This window comes from Cydia splendana, chromosome 4, assembly GCF_910591565.1.
Source record: "Cydia splendana chromosome 4, ilCydSple1.2, whole genome shotgun sequence".
Taxonomy (NCBI): domain Eukaryota; kingdom Metazoa; phylum Arthropoda; class Insecta; order Lepidoptera; family Tortricidae; genus Cydia; species Cydia splendana.
In genome coordinates, this window is record NC_085963.1 from 5,375,357 (window position 1) to 5,395,217 (window position 19,861).

General features: G+C 36.3%; 1 protein-coding gene across 1 annotated transcript; it reads left to right on the forward strand.

The window, feature by feature from the left end:
• Nucleotides 1-13,867: 13,867 nt before the first annotated feature.
• Nucleotides 13,868-18,640, forward strand: LOC134789581 (uncharacterized). Its single transcript, XM_063760151.1, has 2 exons — nt 13,868-14,021; nt 18,333-18,640. The coding sequence occupies exons 1-2, from the start codon at nt 13,907-13,909 to the stop codon at nt 18,638-18,640; spliced, it is 423 nt and encodes a 140-aa protein (XP_063616221.1). The 5' UTR covers nt 13,868-13,906.
• Nucleotides 18,641-19,861: the final 1,221 nt, after the last annotated feature.

Here is a 19,861-nt window from a genome sequence, read left to right on the forward strand (position 1 = left end):
TGCGGACTTACATCAAAGAAGACGTGAACTGTATGTATGCCTTATATGAGGAACGGCGGTTTAATCAGAGTGATGAATTTAAAGAACATGTGAAGGAGTATTCGAAGAAGTTTAAAGTAGATTGTCATATAGCTAAGCGAAATTATCTAAGTCAGAAAATAAAAAGTAGTTCCGACATTGTTAAAGCAACCTGGAAAGTTATAAATGTGGAGACTGGTCGCTCTAAACACACAATTAAATAGCTTAAACTAAACATTGATAACAAAATTATAGATTCTAATTTAGAAGTAGCTACAGAATTTGAAAAATTTTTCACCGAGGTACCAGTATCCACAACTAAGGATTTAAATTCATCACCCTCATCTGCTGTTACATTATTAAAACATCACGCTCCAGAGTGTTGTGGAGACCTTCATTTTGAACATGTTTGTACCTCAGATGTAATAAAGGCGTTTAAATCAATTAATGTCAAAAAAACTAATGACCTCTGGGGAGTCTCTGTCCATGCTGTCAAATCCTTAGTAGAAATTGTAGCGCCTGACTTGGTAGTTATATTTAACAACAGTGTTGATTGCGGCGAGTTTCCTGATCTAATGAAACATAGTAAAGTAATTCCTTTATTTAAATCTGGTAGCAGCTCTGACCCCACTAACTTTAGACCGATATCTGTGCTACCAACATTTAGCAAGATTTTTGAATAATTAGTTCTTTCTCAATTAGTACGACATTTTAACGTTAATAATTTGATGCATAATAAGCAGTTTGGTTTTACACGGGGTCGCTCAACCACCGATGCCGGTGTTGAGCTAATTAAGCATATTTTCGATGCCTGGGAGGAGTCACGAGATGCTTTAGGTGTCTTCTGTGATTTATCTAAGGCCTTCGACTGTGTTTGTCATGAAACATTAATCAGGAAACTTCATTATTACGGAGTTAGAGGATCGGCACTGAATTTACTTAAGTCCTACTTAGATGGTAGAATACAAAGGGTCGATGTGAATGGACAGCGATCACCTGGGTCATTGGTCTCTATGGGTGTACCACAGGGGTCAATATTGGGGCCTTACCTGTTCCTTATCTACATAAATAACTTGCCATTCCTTGTTAAGACCCACCATGATATAGTATTGTTTGCACACCTCACTTATTTTCAAAGTCAAACGACAGCAACAAGCTTACAGTGATGTAAACAATGCCATTTTAAAAGTAGTAAATTGGTTCAATGTTAATAATTTATTGTTAAATGAGAAAAAGACTAAATGTATTAAGTTTGTCACTAGTAGTAACGTAAGGCATGTGCAAACAAGTGTCATTGTGAAGGATGAGGAATTGGAATTAGTTGATAGTACAGTTTTTCTTGGTATAACTTTAGATTCTAAACTCCAGTGGGGTCCCCATATTGCTACTCTTTCGAATAGACTGAGCTCTGCAGCTTTTGCAGTGAGCAAAATCCGTCAGTTAACTGACGTGAAAACAGCTCGATTAGTATATTTTAGTTACTTCCATAGCATTATGGCATATGGTATTTTACCGTGGGGCGGTGCTTCAGAGATAAATACCATTTTTGTTCTGCAGAAGCGGGCTATTCGAGCAATATACAAAATGAACCATAGAGACTCACTTAGAGATAAATTTAAGGAAATTGACATAATGACAGTGCACTGTCAATACATTTATGAGAATATTCTGTATGTACATAAAAATATTGTAAATTTTAGGAAAAATTGTGAAATTCATAATATTAATACTAGAAATAAACATAAGCTCGCAGTGCCCTTCACTCGGCTCCATAAAATTAAAAAATCATTCATGGGTAATTGTGTAAGATTTTATAATAAACTTCCAAACCATATTACTGAATTATCTATTAATAAATTTAAGAATGATGTAAAGCGTAAACTTATTTCTAAAGCTTATTATACCACACAATACTACATGAATGATATTACAACGTGGGATTAATTGTTATTCGAAATGATTATTTATTTATTAGGTATATTTGATTATTGATGAGGAAATGGACATACCGATGTAATACTATCTACTTCTTTTGTTACTTATGCTTTTTTTTTGACATTTAGATTTTATTCTAGAAATTCTAGACTAGTATTTTTTTATACAATCTTTTTAATGTGTGACGATCCTTTTGTGAAATTCTTAGTGTTAAATTTGATATGTATAATAATTAGTGTCCGACCGAAACATGTTTTTTTGCCGAAACCGAAACCGAAACCGAATGTTCGGCTTTGGCTCTAGTTTCGGCCGAAACCGAAACCGAAACCGAACCTTTTGTAGACTTGTTAAAATCGTTGAAAAAATGGTATAAAACCGCTTTTACACACATTATGGGACTGTCAACACCCAATGTCCTTGAAATTGATGTTACTTGAGCAGTTTTTTAAGAAATTTACTAGAGTTAGACCAAGATAATTCTGCAACGATTTTGATAACACACGCAGTGCAAGTGTTATTTTAAATGTCAAAACTTCTATGAAATTATGACGTAATAACATTTGCACTAGTTGCCCGGCGTATTCTATTGATTCACCAGTCAAATCAACATGTAGATACAGGGTCAACCAAAAACGCGAGCGCAGCGAGCGCGAATTTTTTGTTGACAATATCGCAAGGCCGGGTACCGACCTTCACCTGGGCCTAAACGTCCGAAGTGCCCCATTGAGGCGAACTTTCATGCGAAGTCAAAGCAGTGCTTCAGGCTTCAGGATAAGTAGTTGAGCACAGACTCCAACCAATGTCCATTGTATTAAAAGCGAGATATTTCTATGAGCGCTGGTGGCCTAGCGGTAAGAGCGTGCGACTTTCAATCCGAAGGTCGCAGGTACAAACCCCGGCTCGTTGAGTTCTTCGGAACTTATATACGAAATATCATTTGATATTTACTATTTGCTTTTCGGTGAAGAAAAAACATAGTGAGGAAGCCGGACTAGTGCCGATAAGGCCTAGTTTACTCTCTGGGTTCGAAGGTCAGTCTGATGGCAGTCGCTTTCGTAAAAACTAGTGCCTACGCCAATTCTTGGGATTAGTTGTCAATTGGACCCCGGCTCCCATGAGCCGTGGCAAAAATTGGAAGATGATGAGTTTTCTTCTTATTCCTTTGCCCTGGCCCAGTAACATGCGACAGTGCTATCTCATTTACTCCGATACAATTAGAGAGTGTGCGCGTTATAGGTATTAACAACCTCTTAAGACTGCGTCGACCGTCTAGTGGCGCCCTCATTAGTGGAATTGTGTTTTATAATAAACCAATTAATTTCTATACCTATACATAACCATAATCATAATATGTAGGTACAGTCACCTGCAATAGTATATTACACAACAAAGGTCGCCAAAATACATACTATTGCAGGTGACTGTTGTCCTACTTGTTCCCCAACTCTTGGTCTTTGTCACATAGCTTAGTTTCATAGTACGAAGTGCCATTTCGTAAGTTTCGGCCCGGCCGAAAGGTTCGGCCGATTTTTGGCCGAAACCGAAACTACAGCCGAAACATGATTTTTTGGCCGAAACTGGCCGAAACCGAAACCGAAACCGAACCTTCGGTCGGACACTAATAATAATCCAATTTTATTATGGAATAATATTAACATCAATAAATTGCTCTGATAATTAGATTAGGATTAATTACGATTCATAGGAGCTTGTTGCTAAGCCTACATGAATAAAGTATATTTGTGATTTTGATTTGATTGATTGATTGAATACGAGATTTTTAAATTCTATTGCCATATTGCTAAGCAGAACTAAAATTAAGCGAAATTAAATTAGTAAACATTTTTTGTCCGTCTGTTTGAATTTGAAACATGTAACAGAATATGAACACGAAAAAAAAAACTGTTTTATAAGCCGAAATTAAATTAAATTAGGTATTTGCGGTATTTGTTCCCTTAAAAATCTGATCTTTAAGACCTTTAACCATCCCGTGAAAAATATCCCAAGCTAATGGATTAACTCGGCGAGTAAAAGTGGAAAAAACCTTTTAAATTTCTTTACTTCTTTTTTTCATTTGTATCGCAAAGGATCTGATTCTGCTTGGGATGCTATTGAGAGAATCAGTTAACATTGTAGTGATGGACTGTACGGGGCAATAATCCCGGGAATTTTAAATTTTTATATAGGGCATGATTACCGGAATTACGTAGACTATAAGAAAAGGACTTCATGACTAATCGAGACTGTAATAAATGGAAAAAAAGAGAAGAAAGCCATCGCTCAGCAACATGGCACTAAAAGTCATATAACGAATAATAAATATGATTCCCTAATCTTTCCGAAACTAATTGTTACTTAGAGAGATAGCCTTGGCCTGTCTCTCTAAGCAACAATTGTTGAATTGTATTTCCCTTATAAATATTTTATTAGATATCTTCAATATTACATTACTTGTGATCAACGACGCGAATTAGCGTATCGCCGGTCAGTTTCCTAATTCGTCAATTTTGCTGATTCAACAGTTTACCTTCTGGTCATTTTCACTAGGTTGACAATTTCGCTAGTGGGTCATTTTCCTAAACCTTCAGTTTACTCTTTCGCCAGTTTTGCTAGGCTTCAGTTTCGTAAATTTGCTAGTTTCCTTATGTGCTAATTTAATTATTCGTCAGTTTGGTCAAATGGTCATTTCCCCTAGATAATCGGTTTCTATATTCGCCAGTTTCACTAGTTGCCAGGGTCTTACAGTCGTGTTTCGGTGTATCAAATATACCTTGGGATTATTGTGCCCCGCGTACCGTAGTGCATTGTATCACCAGATAATCTCAACACAAGCCTTATTGAGCTCACCGTGGGACTAGGTTGATTTGTGTAAAGATTGTCCTATAATATTTAATATTTATTTATTATTCCATCAGTTTTAGTGTAAAATAAGACATGACTATGTTTTTTTTTAAAAGAATACGGCAATGTGGTTTAAAAATATTAAACTTACATTTCGTGACTTTTAGCTGAGTACAAAAATATGTCTTGTATCGCCTTAAGATCGCCTTAAAAACAGCTGGGTTCCTAGTTTACTACGGAACCCCAAAAAAGTAGCAAATCATAAACATGACGAGATGGGAAAACTGACAAACTAAACTATCAGATGAACAAGGAAAGTAACGGATTAGGAAAATGACGAAATAGCAAAACTGACAACTTAAGATAATTGAGGAATAAGCAAGTTTGCGACTCAAGAAACTGGCTTAATAGGGGCTCTGACAATTTAGTGAAACTGGCAAAAAAGGAAATTGGCGAATTAAGAAACAGTCTAATCATTAAACTGTTGAATCAGCAAAATTGACGAATTAGGAAACTGACCGGCGATACGCTAATTCGTCCCCATGACACCGGCAGCGTTGCTCAATTGAATTGCCACGAGATCTGTTGGACCAGGTAAGATCCTCGCTCCGGATCTTTAAGTCGCCCACCCAATGCCGGATTATATTTCTGTTATTAATACACTAAATTGCAATCATAATAACTATTCTACAACCCCAGGCCACTTTAAGAATTCATGTACCCATTCATAATTTATTAAGAGCCCATCAACGTGCACACTAGCGCCACTGCTAAATAATCGTGATTATTTAAATTTAACGAATGATATTTAAAAAATGGGGCCGCTACGTAATGTATTTTGTATTTAAGTACCTTTTGAATACATCAAACTAGTTTTTATGTTGCTGGATTCGTCAATCTATGCGTCCTATGTTAAAACGGGCATTTTTGTTTTGAGTTCACAGATCGACGAATCCAGCAACATAAAAACTAGTTTGATGTGTTCAAAAGGTACCTACTTAAATACAAAATACATTACGTAGCGGCCCCCTTTTTTAAATATCATTCTTTAAATTTAAATAATCACGAATATTTAGCAGTGGCGCTAGTGTGCACGTTGATGGGCTCTTAAAGCTAGCAGTACTAATTATTTTGAGCTAGTAGTTATATAGAATTTATAAAATCATCTATTGCTAGTGAAATATTACTTCTCATGTCAAAATGCCCATGCAGCCATTGTAACCTTCTTCTTCTTCCTCGCGTTATCCCGGCATTTTGCCACGGCTCATGGGAGCCTGGGGTCCGCTTGACAACTAATCCCATGGATTAACATAGACACTAGTTTTTACGAAAGCGACTGCCATCTGACCTGACATCTGATTAGTCCGGTTTCCTCACGATGTCTTCCTTCACCGAAAAGCAACTGGTAAATATCAAATGATATTTCGTACATAAGTTCCGAAAAACTCATTGACTCATTGGTACGAGCCACGGTTTGAACCCGCGACCTCCGGATTGAAAGTTGCACGCTCTTACCGCTAGGCCACCAGTGCTTTTTTTGCCATTGTAACCTTATCGCAGATATTTATTTTGCATGTTCCCATTTCCGATATCCCGAGAACGCAATATCCGGAAATGTTTAGCACATCACTAACGCCGAGTGGTATTCAGATTTCTCTGAAACGTGCTGTATTGGATTAACTGGGTGGGATTGAAAAACGGGGTCATTGTTTACATAATATATATAAGGCGGATAAAGGGGCGATAGGAGATACGTGAGAAACATAGATTATAAGTAAACCATAGTCGAATTATGTACAATGATGAAAAAAAATCTGCTGCAATACTACGTAGGTACTTGTTTACATTTCAAAAACAATACATAATTTATTTTGTAAATAACACCTTATAAAACAAAGTTCCCTGCCGCGTCTATCTGTTTGTGTGTATTATGTTCGCGAAAAACTACTAAACGGCTTTTGATTCGGTTTTACCTATTAGGTAATAGAGCCGAATAGAGCGATTCTTGATGAAAGTTTACGTGTATAATTTGTTAAGGTTTTGTGTAACCCGTGCGAAGCCGGGGCGGGTTGCTAGTAGTCGCTAAAGAAAGTGTGACCAGGGGCCGAGGCCGAAAACAAACGGCATATTCAGCCGCGAAGCTAACACAATAACCTCTAGGCCACTCAATTAGGGCTTCCAAAATTACGGATATGTCAATTACGTAATTAGTTACGAAATTCAACATTTTAATTACGTAATTACGTAATTCCGTAATTGACTGAATGTTTTAAAATAAATCAAAAGTTTCAAATAATTGGTGATCCTTAATAAGAAAAGAATGATACATACCATGATCTTCTATGTTTACCTACTTTTTTATTAACCGACTTTAAGATCTCAATTGAAATGAGGACCTCAATTCGATTGTACTTATGTTTTTTGTAATGTTTGTAATACACACAGGTTGGTCGCATTTTTGTCAAGATCCAGTTCTGATGATGGGATCCATATGGAATTGAGGAAGCTCCTCTAATCATAAAGGCATACATACTTATAGTGATTTATGTATTTTTATCAACAAATTAAGCATGTACATTTAAAAAAGTGACCTTTGGTGAAGTGAAGTTGCTGATGATGATTAGAACGGAAACACAAGTTAGGTATTCAAGCCACATTTTTATCAAGCTTGATTTCTGATGATGGATTCTATTAGGAATTGAAGGAACTCCTCAGCTCTTATTAGCACACTTTAGCGGTTTTTTTATTTACGTTTAAATAGTGCTATTCGGTGAAATGGAACTACTCATGAAGACCAGAATGGAACTCCTCTACGACAAAATATTTATTAAAGTCTTTAGGGTTAGCTGTAATTGTATTGAGATGCTGTTTGCTTCACAAACTGTTTTGTGAAGACGGGTTTTTTTCTATTACAGATTTTGTTTTTAAATGTTAAGTAAGTACTACATAAATGACAATGCGTTCAACTATTTATCCGATAAGTATCTCCGTAGTTTGCTACAAAAATAACCGGCAGAAGAAAAGAGCCTCACGGCTTCAATACTTGCGGGTTGCAGGTACAGATAATAAATAATTGTATGCAGCTGTCAAGTAGACTTCTCTTCCATCACCAGTAGTAATATCACCAAATAATAATGCGCTAATTTAAAATGTTGTTTTATGTAGGTCTAGGCTAAAATATCGCACATATCTGATTATATTATTTTATTGTTAATAATTCCGTAATTACGGGATTGTTCCTTTTAATTACGTAATTATTTAAAGTTCAATAGTTATTCGGAATTACGTTATTACGGAATTACGTAATTACGGAATGGAAGCCCTACACTCAATGCTTTGTTAATCTTAAAAGTTTTAATAATGCCGTTACCTAAATAGCACAGTTATATTCGAGTCCATTCGTAACTTCAGAACATATCAGAAAATAAAATCCTAAAGAAAAATAACAATGTAATTACTTATAACAAAAAATATATTCTCCTGTGTCAGATATTTCAGATTTATGATGACACCGTACAAAGTACATTTCACTGATGTTTTCTTAGGCTTAAAAATAATGGACGGAGTTTTCAGACGAAATTTTTGGAAGTTACTTAGTCTAATGTGTCGCGTGTCGGGATTTCAAAAATGTGTTATTATACTTATTATTTTCGCGGGGTAAAGAGGATTTTTGTTTATACCATTTTTTTTCGAACACGTGCGGAAATTTGAACCGTGAAAGGCGTAAACAGTGGCGCCTCGTACGCACTGTCAAAATTTCATGGTACAAAACTACCCTCATATAAATAATGATAACTAACTGCCGGTTCGAGCGCCATCTTGATAGTCACGCGTCGTGATTAATTCCTTTGTTTTTTGCTCATTAATATTATTTAAAGTGTCATATCGATAGCTTACTATACAGTAAACTAATGTGTTAGTTTGCAGTGAATGGAGAATTAAACTTGAAATGCGTTTAACCACCATTTTGGAGTCAACGGCCGGTAGTCCACGTGCTACTTGTAAAGTCCAGCTATGGCTTTACAAGAGCTAATAAAATCACCGTACACTGTCTTGTACTAATCGTACAATTTTAGTCGTCGTATTTAGCTCCTAATACCTTGATACTGGCGAAATAGTCCCACTGGACTGAAGCCATAATTTTAAAAGAATGAATGAAGTTATAAATTATATTATTATAAATATACCTACCTACATACAAAATGGGTTGATAAAGCATTACAATTATTTTATTTTAAGAGACTTTATTTGTTTTAAGAACAAGACGTTTTGAAAGGAAAACCTACGGATTCGATTGGTATTTTAAACACTTCGCATTTATCAATTCTTATAGAACAAATTACATTTAGACAGCTAATTCGCCGGTCAGAAAGCTCGACAGATGGCACTATCATTTATCAAATACTAGCGATAAATTGTGGCTTCCCTTCAAATAATGGTTCTTATAGCAATAAGGACCTTTCTATCAGAATTCCTGTTGAAATTTCAGATAAAAAGGACCTTATTGCACATCATCAAACATCAAACATCAACATTTATTCAGCAAATAGGCCACAAGGGCACTTTTACACGTCATCATTGAATTTACATACAAGCAAAAATAATAACATCAACAATTTTATAAAATAAAACTAACAATTCAATCTAACGTATTACAATTACTAAGAGATGTATATGGTCTCTTAATGTCGAATTACATCAAAATACAGATACAAAAAACAAAACAAAAATCTATAATATTTAGAGGTGTAAATGTCTCTAGGTGTCAGAACTATAAGATTATATAGTTTATCAAGTTATCCTTAGAGATGTATAGGGAGCATAAGGACCCTTTTGTGATGGAAAGCCACAATTATGTTTTTCCACAACCAGCGAAATTTGAACCAACTAACTTACTGAAACTATTTGCTTGCCGTACGATCTATACTATAGTTTATACTTTCTTCAATCGTTAAGGTTAGATTCGGGTTCCGACTGTACCAGCGTTATTGCTACATCATTGCTATGCCTATCACATCGAATGATGGTCCTTTTGGCAGTTTCTTCCAGTCTCTTTTGCTTAGCTTAATGAAAAAAAAAATGAATGAATGATGAATGACGAATGAATGATGATGAATGAATGAATGAATGGTTTGAACTTTTGAACCTAACATGTTTTACCGTATTTTTATTACTTGAATGTTACATTTCTATATAAATTAATGTGCTCTAAAAAATGTCTACAAACATTTTACGAGACAGTTGCTCCATATAACAATGGGACCATCAGTCGACGTGAGAGGTATAGAGCAACTTCATATGTCAATGTCACGTCAGATCTCACTGTCAATTTCCTTGATAAATTGCGTTGCCGCCGCCGCATTGCTGTCATGATTAGAACGTTAAATCCGACACTCATTTAATCGACGACATTAAGGGTAACATTCCATTTCTGACCGCAGCTGCACTACTAGTACGAACGCGTCGGTGTTATTGTCAATTTCCATAGTAAAATGAATGATAGTGCTGTGAAAATGGACTGTCACCTTAACCATCAGCCTGTCCACCTTAGTCATGTCTCCAGTTTCCCACTGCTGCAGCATTGCTGCTGCATTTGTCATATTATTGTAATCTATTAGGTCCTTACCTATGAAATTGGCGTTTTTTTTCATAGATATAAGTCTGATCCTAGTTTTTTTTTTTTTACAAAAGTACATACACAATTACAATAAAACTACAGTGCACTCAATAAACAACGATTTTACATACAATTAATTGTTATTTTTTATTGTTAAGTGTTCAGAATTAAGCCTTGAAAATAGGTCTTTTCATGTGCTGTCGGTTCGAGTATTAAAATTACTTATATTTTTCTAATGGTACCAATTTTCAAGAAATGGAGATATTGAAAACATACCTTAAAGGTGTCAAAAATTACTGGAAAAATTTTGTTTGGTTTGAATTAGCCATCAAAAAAATATCCGCAAAATTAATTGTATGGAAATTCGTGTTTCGTTGAAATTCTCCGAACAAAACGCCAATTTCATAGGTAATGACCTAATATTATACACAGCATCACGAACGCTATATTGCCATTGACAGTATTAAAAATCACCATTTTATCATTGAACTATTAACTACGTATAGAACCGGCACAGAAAACCAGTATTTTGCGCCATGAACCTACCGACAACAAACTTTAGAAGCGGAGCGTGAATCTCGTAACTTATACGCCTAAGCGACATGAATTTCGCGGCGCTTACGACGTTTTGGTCGCGCGGTACAGGCTCCGATTGCGACAATATCTTTGGTTGGTATGGCTTCTCTATAATAATAATAACTCAATGCAGTTTATCAAGGAACTAGAGTTTAACCTAACACAAAATCACTTAGTAAGGCTAAGAACAGATCAAACAGATGCAAAAGAAATGCGAGCAGTGCAGTACGGGGAATAAGCAAAATGAGCAAAATGGTCGCGATGAGACTGCGGAATGAGCTGAGTGAAGGCAAATCGGCGGAGATTGAGCAAGAATCGCTTGCATTTGCATGCATCGGTGCATTCAAATGTAGACGGGGAGACAAGTGCAAGACTAAACTCCCTCGTCGAGTGAATGAAAAAGACTTAGAAAACAATATTTTGAATCATCAATTGTGATAAAATAAGGGTAAGTATGACTTTTTCTAAGTACTAAAACTTAAAATAAATTTTTTGACGTTCTGTCTGTACGTCTTCAAATAATTTTAATAACAACATTTTTCAATGTTGTTAATAAATACGTGAAGTGGCAGTGTTCTTGCAGTGAGTGTGCAAAATAGGCTCATAACGGGTCAACAGACCAGGCACCCGCCAAAGGCATCTTCTCAGTCGCTCGTCGTGACGTCATGGCCGGAAAAATCACAAGAAAATGCTATATCTGAATGTGAATAGACGAACATCTTACTATCCAAATATACAACCTTTCGCAGTTTAAACATTAATATATTTAAGATTAGGAAGGGGATCATGATTAACCTTCTAGCCGGAGAGCCACGGAAATAGGTATGCAATTTATAGAGCAACGAAATCCCTCTAGTTAGTGTGCCATACTATCATTATTAATGAATTCGGGCGCCTGGCAGCTGTTCAGCGGTGGGTGTGGGAGTGGATGGGCAACAAAGGGGTTGTAAAATCAATTGAAGGTGTGCAATTTATAGAGCTCTTAGTTTGGTGTGATATAATAGCTAATTTTGTATTTAATTTAAATATAACAATGCCAGGGGTTTTATTTGGGGGAAAAGTAGTGCCAGGTGATGAAAATACACAATCACTTGTACGCCTGCAGGAAGATCACGAGCATATTGCACTGTCTGTATGTCTTCTACTTTTTCCTAACACTTACCTAAGGACCACTATTAAGTGTTATGGCGGACGCTGTTAAAGTAACCTTTACACTTACTTACTGGGTGCCAAATAATACACAATATTTTTCGGAAAATGATTTTCAATGTTTTGTGCGAGAACACCAACACTTAAACAATTGAATGGCATTTTGAATGACACTTACGGTTGTAATACGTGGTGCATAAACTTATACACAAACGGCTGCTCTTTTTTGAATTCGCCTTTCTGTCTAAATGCGATTTTCTAAGCGAACATCTTGGCACATCATCGGACTCGGCAAATCGCAATCCTAATGATATCCAACGGTAGACATATACTTGGTATACTTACGGGTTTTCTCTGCAATTTTATCCTGCTTTGAATTATTTCGAAGAAAATTACATTTCGAATGGAGTACCTACTACATTTTTCTGATTTCTGTGTAAGATAGGAAGTTGTATGCTGTTTTTAACTTAACTTACCTAACTGTCAAGATGAGTGATGAATTACTTATCAATACAGTTAAGTAGACGTTTGATTAAAAAACACACCGATATGCAGGTCATGTAACATATTTTATAAACTTGGTGTTGAAATTAAGCTGCGACTCAGTTTCTCGTTAAGTTAACAACTTTCGAGTCATAAACTGAAGTGAAAATACCAAAGTAAAGCGCCAGTTAACTGAACTTTAACTCACAAGTTTACTACTCTCACATTCAAGTTAACCCGGGAAAATGAAGTTAATAATTTTCTTAGCGTGAGAGGACAGAGTTTGTGTGGATGAAATAAGTTAAACATTGTTGCATTTTGACTATTGGTATGTTTATTATTGCAAGTTATTATTATTATTGCTATATAATAAGAAGGAAACATAGAATGCTCACTCTTCAAGTCTACATGACACCAGGCCAAAAACCATTTAATTATAATTATTAGCGAGCTTAAATAATACTTATTATTATTATAAATAAGTTTTAATATTTTTACCACATAACTTATTATTAATTTATAATATTAAGGTATTATTAATAATAAGTTATGTCTTAAGGATAGCCTTAAATTGAGTGAGCATTTCGAATAAAATGTCATCGCGACTGTTATTAGAATAGAGGTCAAATCCAAATTTCTTTGTTTTCAGATTAGTTCGCATTAGGTATTGCAGATAAGTCGAAGCCTGGTCGAAGCAGAGTCCGAAAATAGAAACGGATCCGGAAAATTTCCTTCTTTAGTCCAACTTTTGCTGAATGACACGTTTTTCCTTGTTACGGTACTTTTATTGGTACAGTCCAATTATCCACGTTAGGTACGCGAGACAAAAACACTCCTCGTAATACCTACGTTATAACAAAATGTACGCCTATTAGCGTCATACACTTTCCTGCATTCCAAAAGCGAGGGAAATTTCTTTGCATGTTAATAACGGTATTCGCCTCAAAAGGAGAAATTTTTCAAAAGCGTTCGATTTTAACAAACGCGGAACGCGACCGGTACACAATAGAGCTAATAATCGTTTCCTAACACGTATATTAGTCACGGATATTCGTTTAACTACTGAAAACAATGTAGAACTTTCATCTGTACGATCTATGGGTTTCTATGACCGACTGTGTGTATAACACCTTATTTATTTACGGGACGTCTAACCGGCCAGTTCAGTTCGTTTTAAAAATTAAAAAAGTAAGCCGCGCACTGGCTGTTTAGAAGTTCCTTCGTGATTTAAAAGGGAAAAGCGCGGGTCGTTTTCAAAGTTACAATATATTGAGGTTAAAAATAACAATGTTGAAATCAATTGTAATTTTTTCTGCGTTACTGGTGTGCTGCTACTGTGAAGATAATTCGTTGATAGACGAAGCTAGGGCAAAGAAGAAGAAAAGTGTGGCTCGTCTCTGGAGTAAGTGATAGTAAAGTTTTTATTAACCTTTACTCTAAAAGCTTACGGTGCTTATGGGACCACATTATGGTGCTACATACAGATTAAGAGTTATCGTTTGTTTCTCGTGTTAAGTGAACGATATTTTGTTTCGGATGTAAGTATTAGCTGTTTTTATCAGTTTTTACTATTTTTCTTCGAAATAAGTTTGAGCCGTCCCTATTAAGTACGTCCTTCTGTTATAGCTGTGTCATTGTACTTGTTATCATGTAACTATATCGTTTGTATTTATTAAATTTGGGACACTGCCTTGTAGCCCTGTAGTTATAATTTAAAAAGTTTTGGGTGGGACCGGAAGACAATAGGTTAAAAGTGATTTTTAATGCTAATATGAACCTATGGCACATCATTCGATATCTCTAGGAAAATAACTTGGAAATTTTAAAGAAAGCTGACTAAGTATTCTCACTGTCTAAAGGCGCCCACTGATTAACAGTCCGCCGGACGGTATCGGCCTGTCAGTTGTTCGGAACTGTCAAAATTTTGTTCTAACTGACAGGCCGATACCGTCCGGCGGACTGTTAATCAGTGGGCCCCTTTAAAAATTCTTTCAAGCTTTCATCCAAAAGTTCCAAAACTATTTTGATCACAATTAGTTAAGTAGTTGAACCGTTTTCATAAAAAGCCGTGAGTGTTCATTTCTGCTTGTAGACAAGTACATTTCTTCTTGTATTGTAAACAAATATAAAATGTTAATTTTATTATGCGTGGTACAGCACACTATTGTCCGGTTTTTTTTTGTAACTGTAATGATATTATTACATGTATTAAGGTAGCTTTCAATACAAATTCTCGAATATAAAATTTATGTATTTCAGCTATAGGTAAGCTGAAATACATAGTTACTTTTAATGTACTAAGAATCCAGACGCCACTTAATATGTATTCATACATTAATATTAACGCACATTTGAAATTCAGCAGCCACCAAATTGCGCGGCTCGCTGCATTCAGATTCAAAACGAAAGCATATCACCGAAAATATTATAAGTAAAATGATGCCAAGTCTCACCAGCTTAAATATTCACTTATATTCATGAAATTTTAAATATCTCCCTCCTTTAGATAAACATGTGTTTTGTCTCTTTCTAACATAAGCATGTGCCTTAGCGGCTAAAAATATTACTAAAAGATATACCTAATACAGTCAGCCGCAGAAGTTGCGAAGCGGTAGAGGTGTTCAGAATGAACTTAACACAACTTTATTAATAAGAGAGGAGAGAGTGTGCAAGTCATTTTGAACACCCCACCCCAGTGGGCTACTATTTTTTGCTGCTGCCTATAAGTACCTTGAGGTAGTCTTGGCAAAGGCGCTACCGAGCACCCAGATAATTTAGAATTGTAAATTGTAAATAGAGATTATGATAAATACAAATACAGCAAACACATTGGCTACAATGCCGCAGGGACCGATTTGTATGCATAGAAGCCGTCACATTACGAATTTACGAAATAACTTACAAAGAGATGTATCTATTTCAATCATTAATTTGGAAAAGATGCTTTAAGTGCATGGAAATAATGTCGATATTGAAAAGTAACACGGATTATGATAGGGGAATGAGATAATAGGCCGTAGATCAGTGAATGCACGACTGTCATGACTCCGAACTGAACCGTGACCGATCCGAATACGTAAAACTTAATCAAAATAAACAAAATAAAACCATTAAAGTTAATAATAATATTAACGCCACGACCGTATTTGGCACCTAAATTATAAAAACTTGTGTTCTACGTGATTCCGACGGATATCTACGTTTCCTGGTATCTTGTATCCAAAAGATTGAGAGTGCCTCGGACGCATATAACATACGTCCAAATATATTGTGACGTTTAATGTCACATAAGGGGTAGATTGATATAGGAAATGGAAGAGAAACAACCTGGATTAAATTGTCATAAATATAATAGGTACAAAAAAAAAAACAAATAGACGTCAGTCTCGAAGTAGATGACTAAATTTTGATTTTAGACGTTCGCGTTCGAGGATCTCTGTGGACATGGTTGTGTTAAAGTTTTTTTTTAATGATATAGGAGGCAAACGAGCAGACGGATCACCTGACGGTGAGCGATTACCGCTACCCATGGACACCCGCAATACCAGAAGGGTTGTAAGTGCGTTGCCGGCCTTTAAGATGGGAGTACGCAGTTGAGGACTGCCTACCATCTAAGTGGTTAAAGTGTGTGTGTTGAACACAACGGTGTTTCAGAGAAAAAATGTAATCCGATCCACCTGTGTCAGATACGGCTCGGTGTAACATGCGCCTTGCTTATCACTACATGTCGGCATTGTGACACTACCCTAATTTCCATGCTAAATACCACTCGGACGATTTCCATGAATAATTTTGGCGGGAATTTTGTTGCTAACTGGAATTGTGTGTTAGACAACGATCCTGACATTCTCTAATCAGCCGTAGCCTGTAGGTAATGCCTAAATTTGCATCTGAAAATCCTCAAATTAAAAATCTTTGTTTGACTAAACATACATCAATAACTATCACTACGCCTTATAAAACGAAGTCCCCCGCCGCGTCTATCTGTATGTATGTTCGCGATAAACTCAAAAACTACTGAACGGATTTTCATGCGGCTTTCACTAGGTAGGTAGGGATTTAACTGTTACACATTTCTTAGGGTATCACTTGCACATGGACCCTGAAGGGGTACTTATACGAGTAGCAAATTAGATAAATTGTCCGGCAGCAAAGTGACATAAACGATGACTCATGCTAGACCGGGCCGTGCTCGGGCCGAGGCGTCCGCCATGCCATTTTCTATGACAGCTGTACGGTTACCATCAGTTTGTCACTGACATAAACGCCGTCGAGAACGTAATTTACTTTCTATACATCTCGCTCGCACTCGCATATTAGTGCAAACGGGATGTATAGAAAGTAAATTACGTTCTCGACGGCGTTTACGTCAGTGGCAAACTGATGGTAACCGTGCGGATCGGTGATCACGTATTTGACTTAACATGTATTAGTTTATGCCAGCTATTGTCTTCGGTTATCGCGATAGTTACTCATGAAATAAAACTATTGAAACGGATTATATCGCGTATATTGAATAAATACTACATCCCGACGTTTCAAACCCTTTACAGCGTTCGTGGTCAGCGGGTGACGGGTGAGGGTTCGAAACGTCGGGATGTAGTATGTATTCAATATACTTACGCGATATAATCCGTTTCAATAGTTTTATTTTATGCCAGATTTTTTGAATTGACAGTGAGTTTTTATAAAATTATACAAAAAATATAAAGATTAAGATATTTCAATTTAATTTTTATTTTAAGACAAAATTATTCTTGCTTAAAATTGGGTGTCTATTTACTCCCCAACCTATTAATCATATCAAGATGACAGCGCGAGGAGAGTCTACTCCTTAGATTTGTTAATTTTCACTGCTGTGTTATTTTTTCGTTTTTCCTGCTGTCATATTTTTTGTGAGCATCTTTTCGGTAAAAAGGGGTCCTATTTGATTTGAAAGTGATGTGACGATCATGTCAATACTTTTGCGACGTCACATTCTGTCACTTATGCGAGTCAAAGTACCCCTTTACTGTTTCTTACACATGTATTTTAATATTTTTTTCACCACACCAGCTAGTAAAGTCTCTTTTTACAATTCTAAAACTGATGAGGTAATTGCCAATTTATCCACAAGAGAGGCAAATTCATTAGATGCAAATTTTGAGTTGTTACATACATTAGCACGACTTTTTATATCGGGTCAGTAAAAAAAAAAATACACCAGCATTGGTTTTGAAAAGGAAATGTACAGTCAGTAAAGTAATTAGCTAAGCATCTCTGCATACAGACATATACGCAGGGGTGCTAAGCTAATGGTTTTGCTGATTGTACATATAAATAGCCTACAGACGCGTATAAAGTACAGAACGTTTAAAAAATACTTGTTTCTTAAAGAACTCAATATTGTAATCCCTTCTCAAACTTTGAAGTATCTGAAATTTAAATATCTCGGGGGTTTTGCAATTATAATTAGTTGCTTATGCTCTTAAATGTTTGGAAACAGAAATATATTAACAAATAATTTTCGACCCACTAAAATATTTAGATTTAAGCAAATTCAATCAAATCCTAATAGTCCGAAGTTACCATATAAAAATTCATCATCATATCAGCCAGAGGACGTCCACTGCTGGACATAGGCCTCCCCCAAAAAGTGCCACAATTATATAAAAATTATAAATGGCAAATAATACATTTCCTTTATTAATTACTTGCTTTCTTCTCTTTCCAGTAATGATCATCCTCTTCATCTTCTCAAAAGTGGCGGTCCTCAAGGTCGTCTCCGTGTTCCTGTTCATGGCCTTCTTCCAGAAGTTCTGCTACATCATCGGCCTCCTCATCAGCTACTACATGAAGAGCCGCGAGGCCATGAAGCCTGTGGCCTCCCCGTCTACCCTGTACGGACCCCCTGCCGATTATAACACTATAGGGTACAGCTACGGACCCCCTGAGAGCGAACCGCTTACGCACCATCATGAGAATCCCGGTTCCGGGTTTACGGATTTGGGCCATTTCAATTGGCCATTCAAGAGGAATTAGTTTGATTATTCATGTACTTGTTAAGTATTTATTGTATATGTTGTTTTTGTAACCCACTAAGTTGGTGCAAGTCGCGCTTTCTGTCATGGTAATTGTTAATTTATTAGGATGCCCAGTCCAGCGGCAGATTTCTGATTTCAAATTGATTTAGAGGCGCGGTGGGAAGGGGAGGGGGTGGGGGGGTTTAGTTCCGTGATTATTGTGCATCGTACCAAAGGCTATAGAAGCGTGTCGTACCAAAGGCTTTTCACTCAGTACCCACAAGGCGTAAACTAGTATTGCATTATATTCGGAATATGCAAAAAAGGTTTGAGGAGTGCGCGAATGTCGACATTTACGTAGATAATGTGATTATTCAAAAAAAAAAATGAATTGCGCATTAATTTTCTTTTCATAAACATACCCACATACATACCGGTCAATAAAATAAATCGTTTTGACCTATATACATTTTTTTTAGACAGTATTGTAATCGGAAATCTGCCACTGAACCTGAATATAAAATTAAGGCTTGCATACTCTTAGGTATCTACATAAGACAATATTTTTCACAAACTGTTAAAACATCCCTTTGAATTACTTCGCAGATATTTTCGATTTCATAAAATGTTTTCCTTCGCCGAAAAGCAACTTGTACCTGCCTAAATATCACATAATGTAAATACATAATGAAATTTGATTGTTGTGAGTGAATGAACTGAGTTTGAGCTCACGAACTAATAATTTCTAAGTCATAAGTCTTACCGTTCACCTACCAATGCTTGAAGAAATAATAACAGAATTATTTAAGGTGACACTCAGATGGCAACTGCAGCGGCTTTTACTGTTGCGGCGTTACTGCTGCGTCAATTTCCTAAATAAATGAGTGACGGGTTGAACGTTCGAATCTTGATAGTAATGGGGTGGCGAAAATCATTTTATCATAGACCAGGATCTCTAGAACAGGGTCGTATTCATGAATTATTTTATAAGACTTGTGATTCTTGTAGATATCTGGGTGAAACGGAATCACTTTACAGCCTGGCAACATCGGGTTTCTAGAAGCGTAGGGACACCACTTCAAGGATCAGAAGTCAAACTGCGATGACGCTGCCAAACAGTATAGTAATAGTACATTACTACAGAGGCCGGGACGAAAGGGGTTGCCGGCCGAAGACATATAGACGGATAGGTCTGAGCGCGGGCAACCCCATTTCCCGCCGAGGTATGTATAGTGCTTTT

What these genes read in the sequence shown, in the direction of transcription:
- LOC134789581 (XM_063760151.1), top strand. Translation starts at nt 13,907, where the DNA reads ATGTTGAAATCAATTGTAATTTTTTCTGCGTTACTGGTGTGCTGCTAC. An exon ending in AAGTGTGGCTCGTCTCTGGA is followed by an intron (nt 14,022 to 18,332) that starts GTAAGTGATAGT and finishes TTCTCTTTCCAG; the next exon opens with TAATGATCATCCTCTTCATC.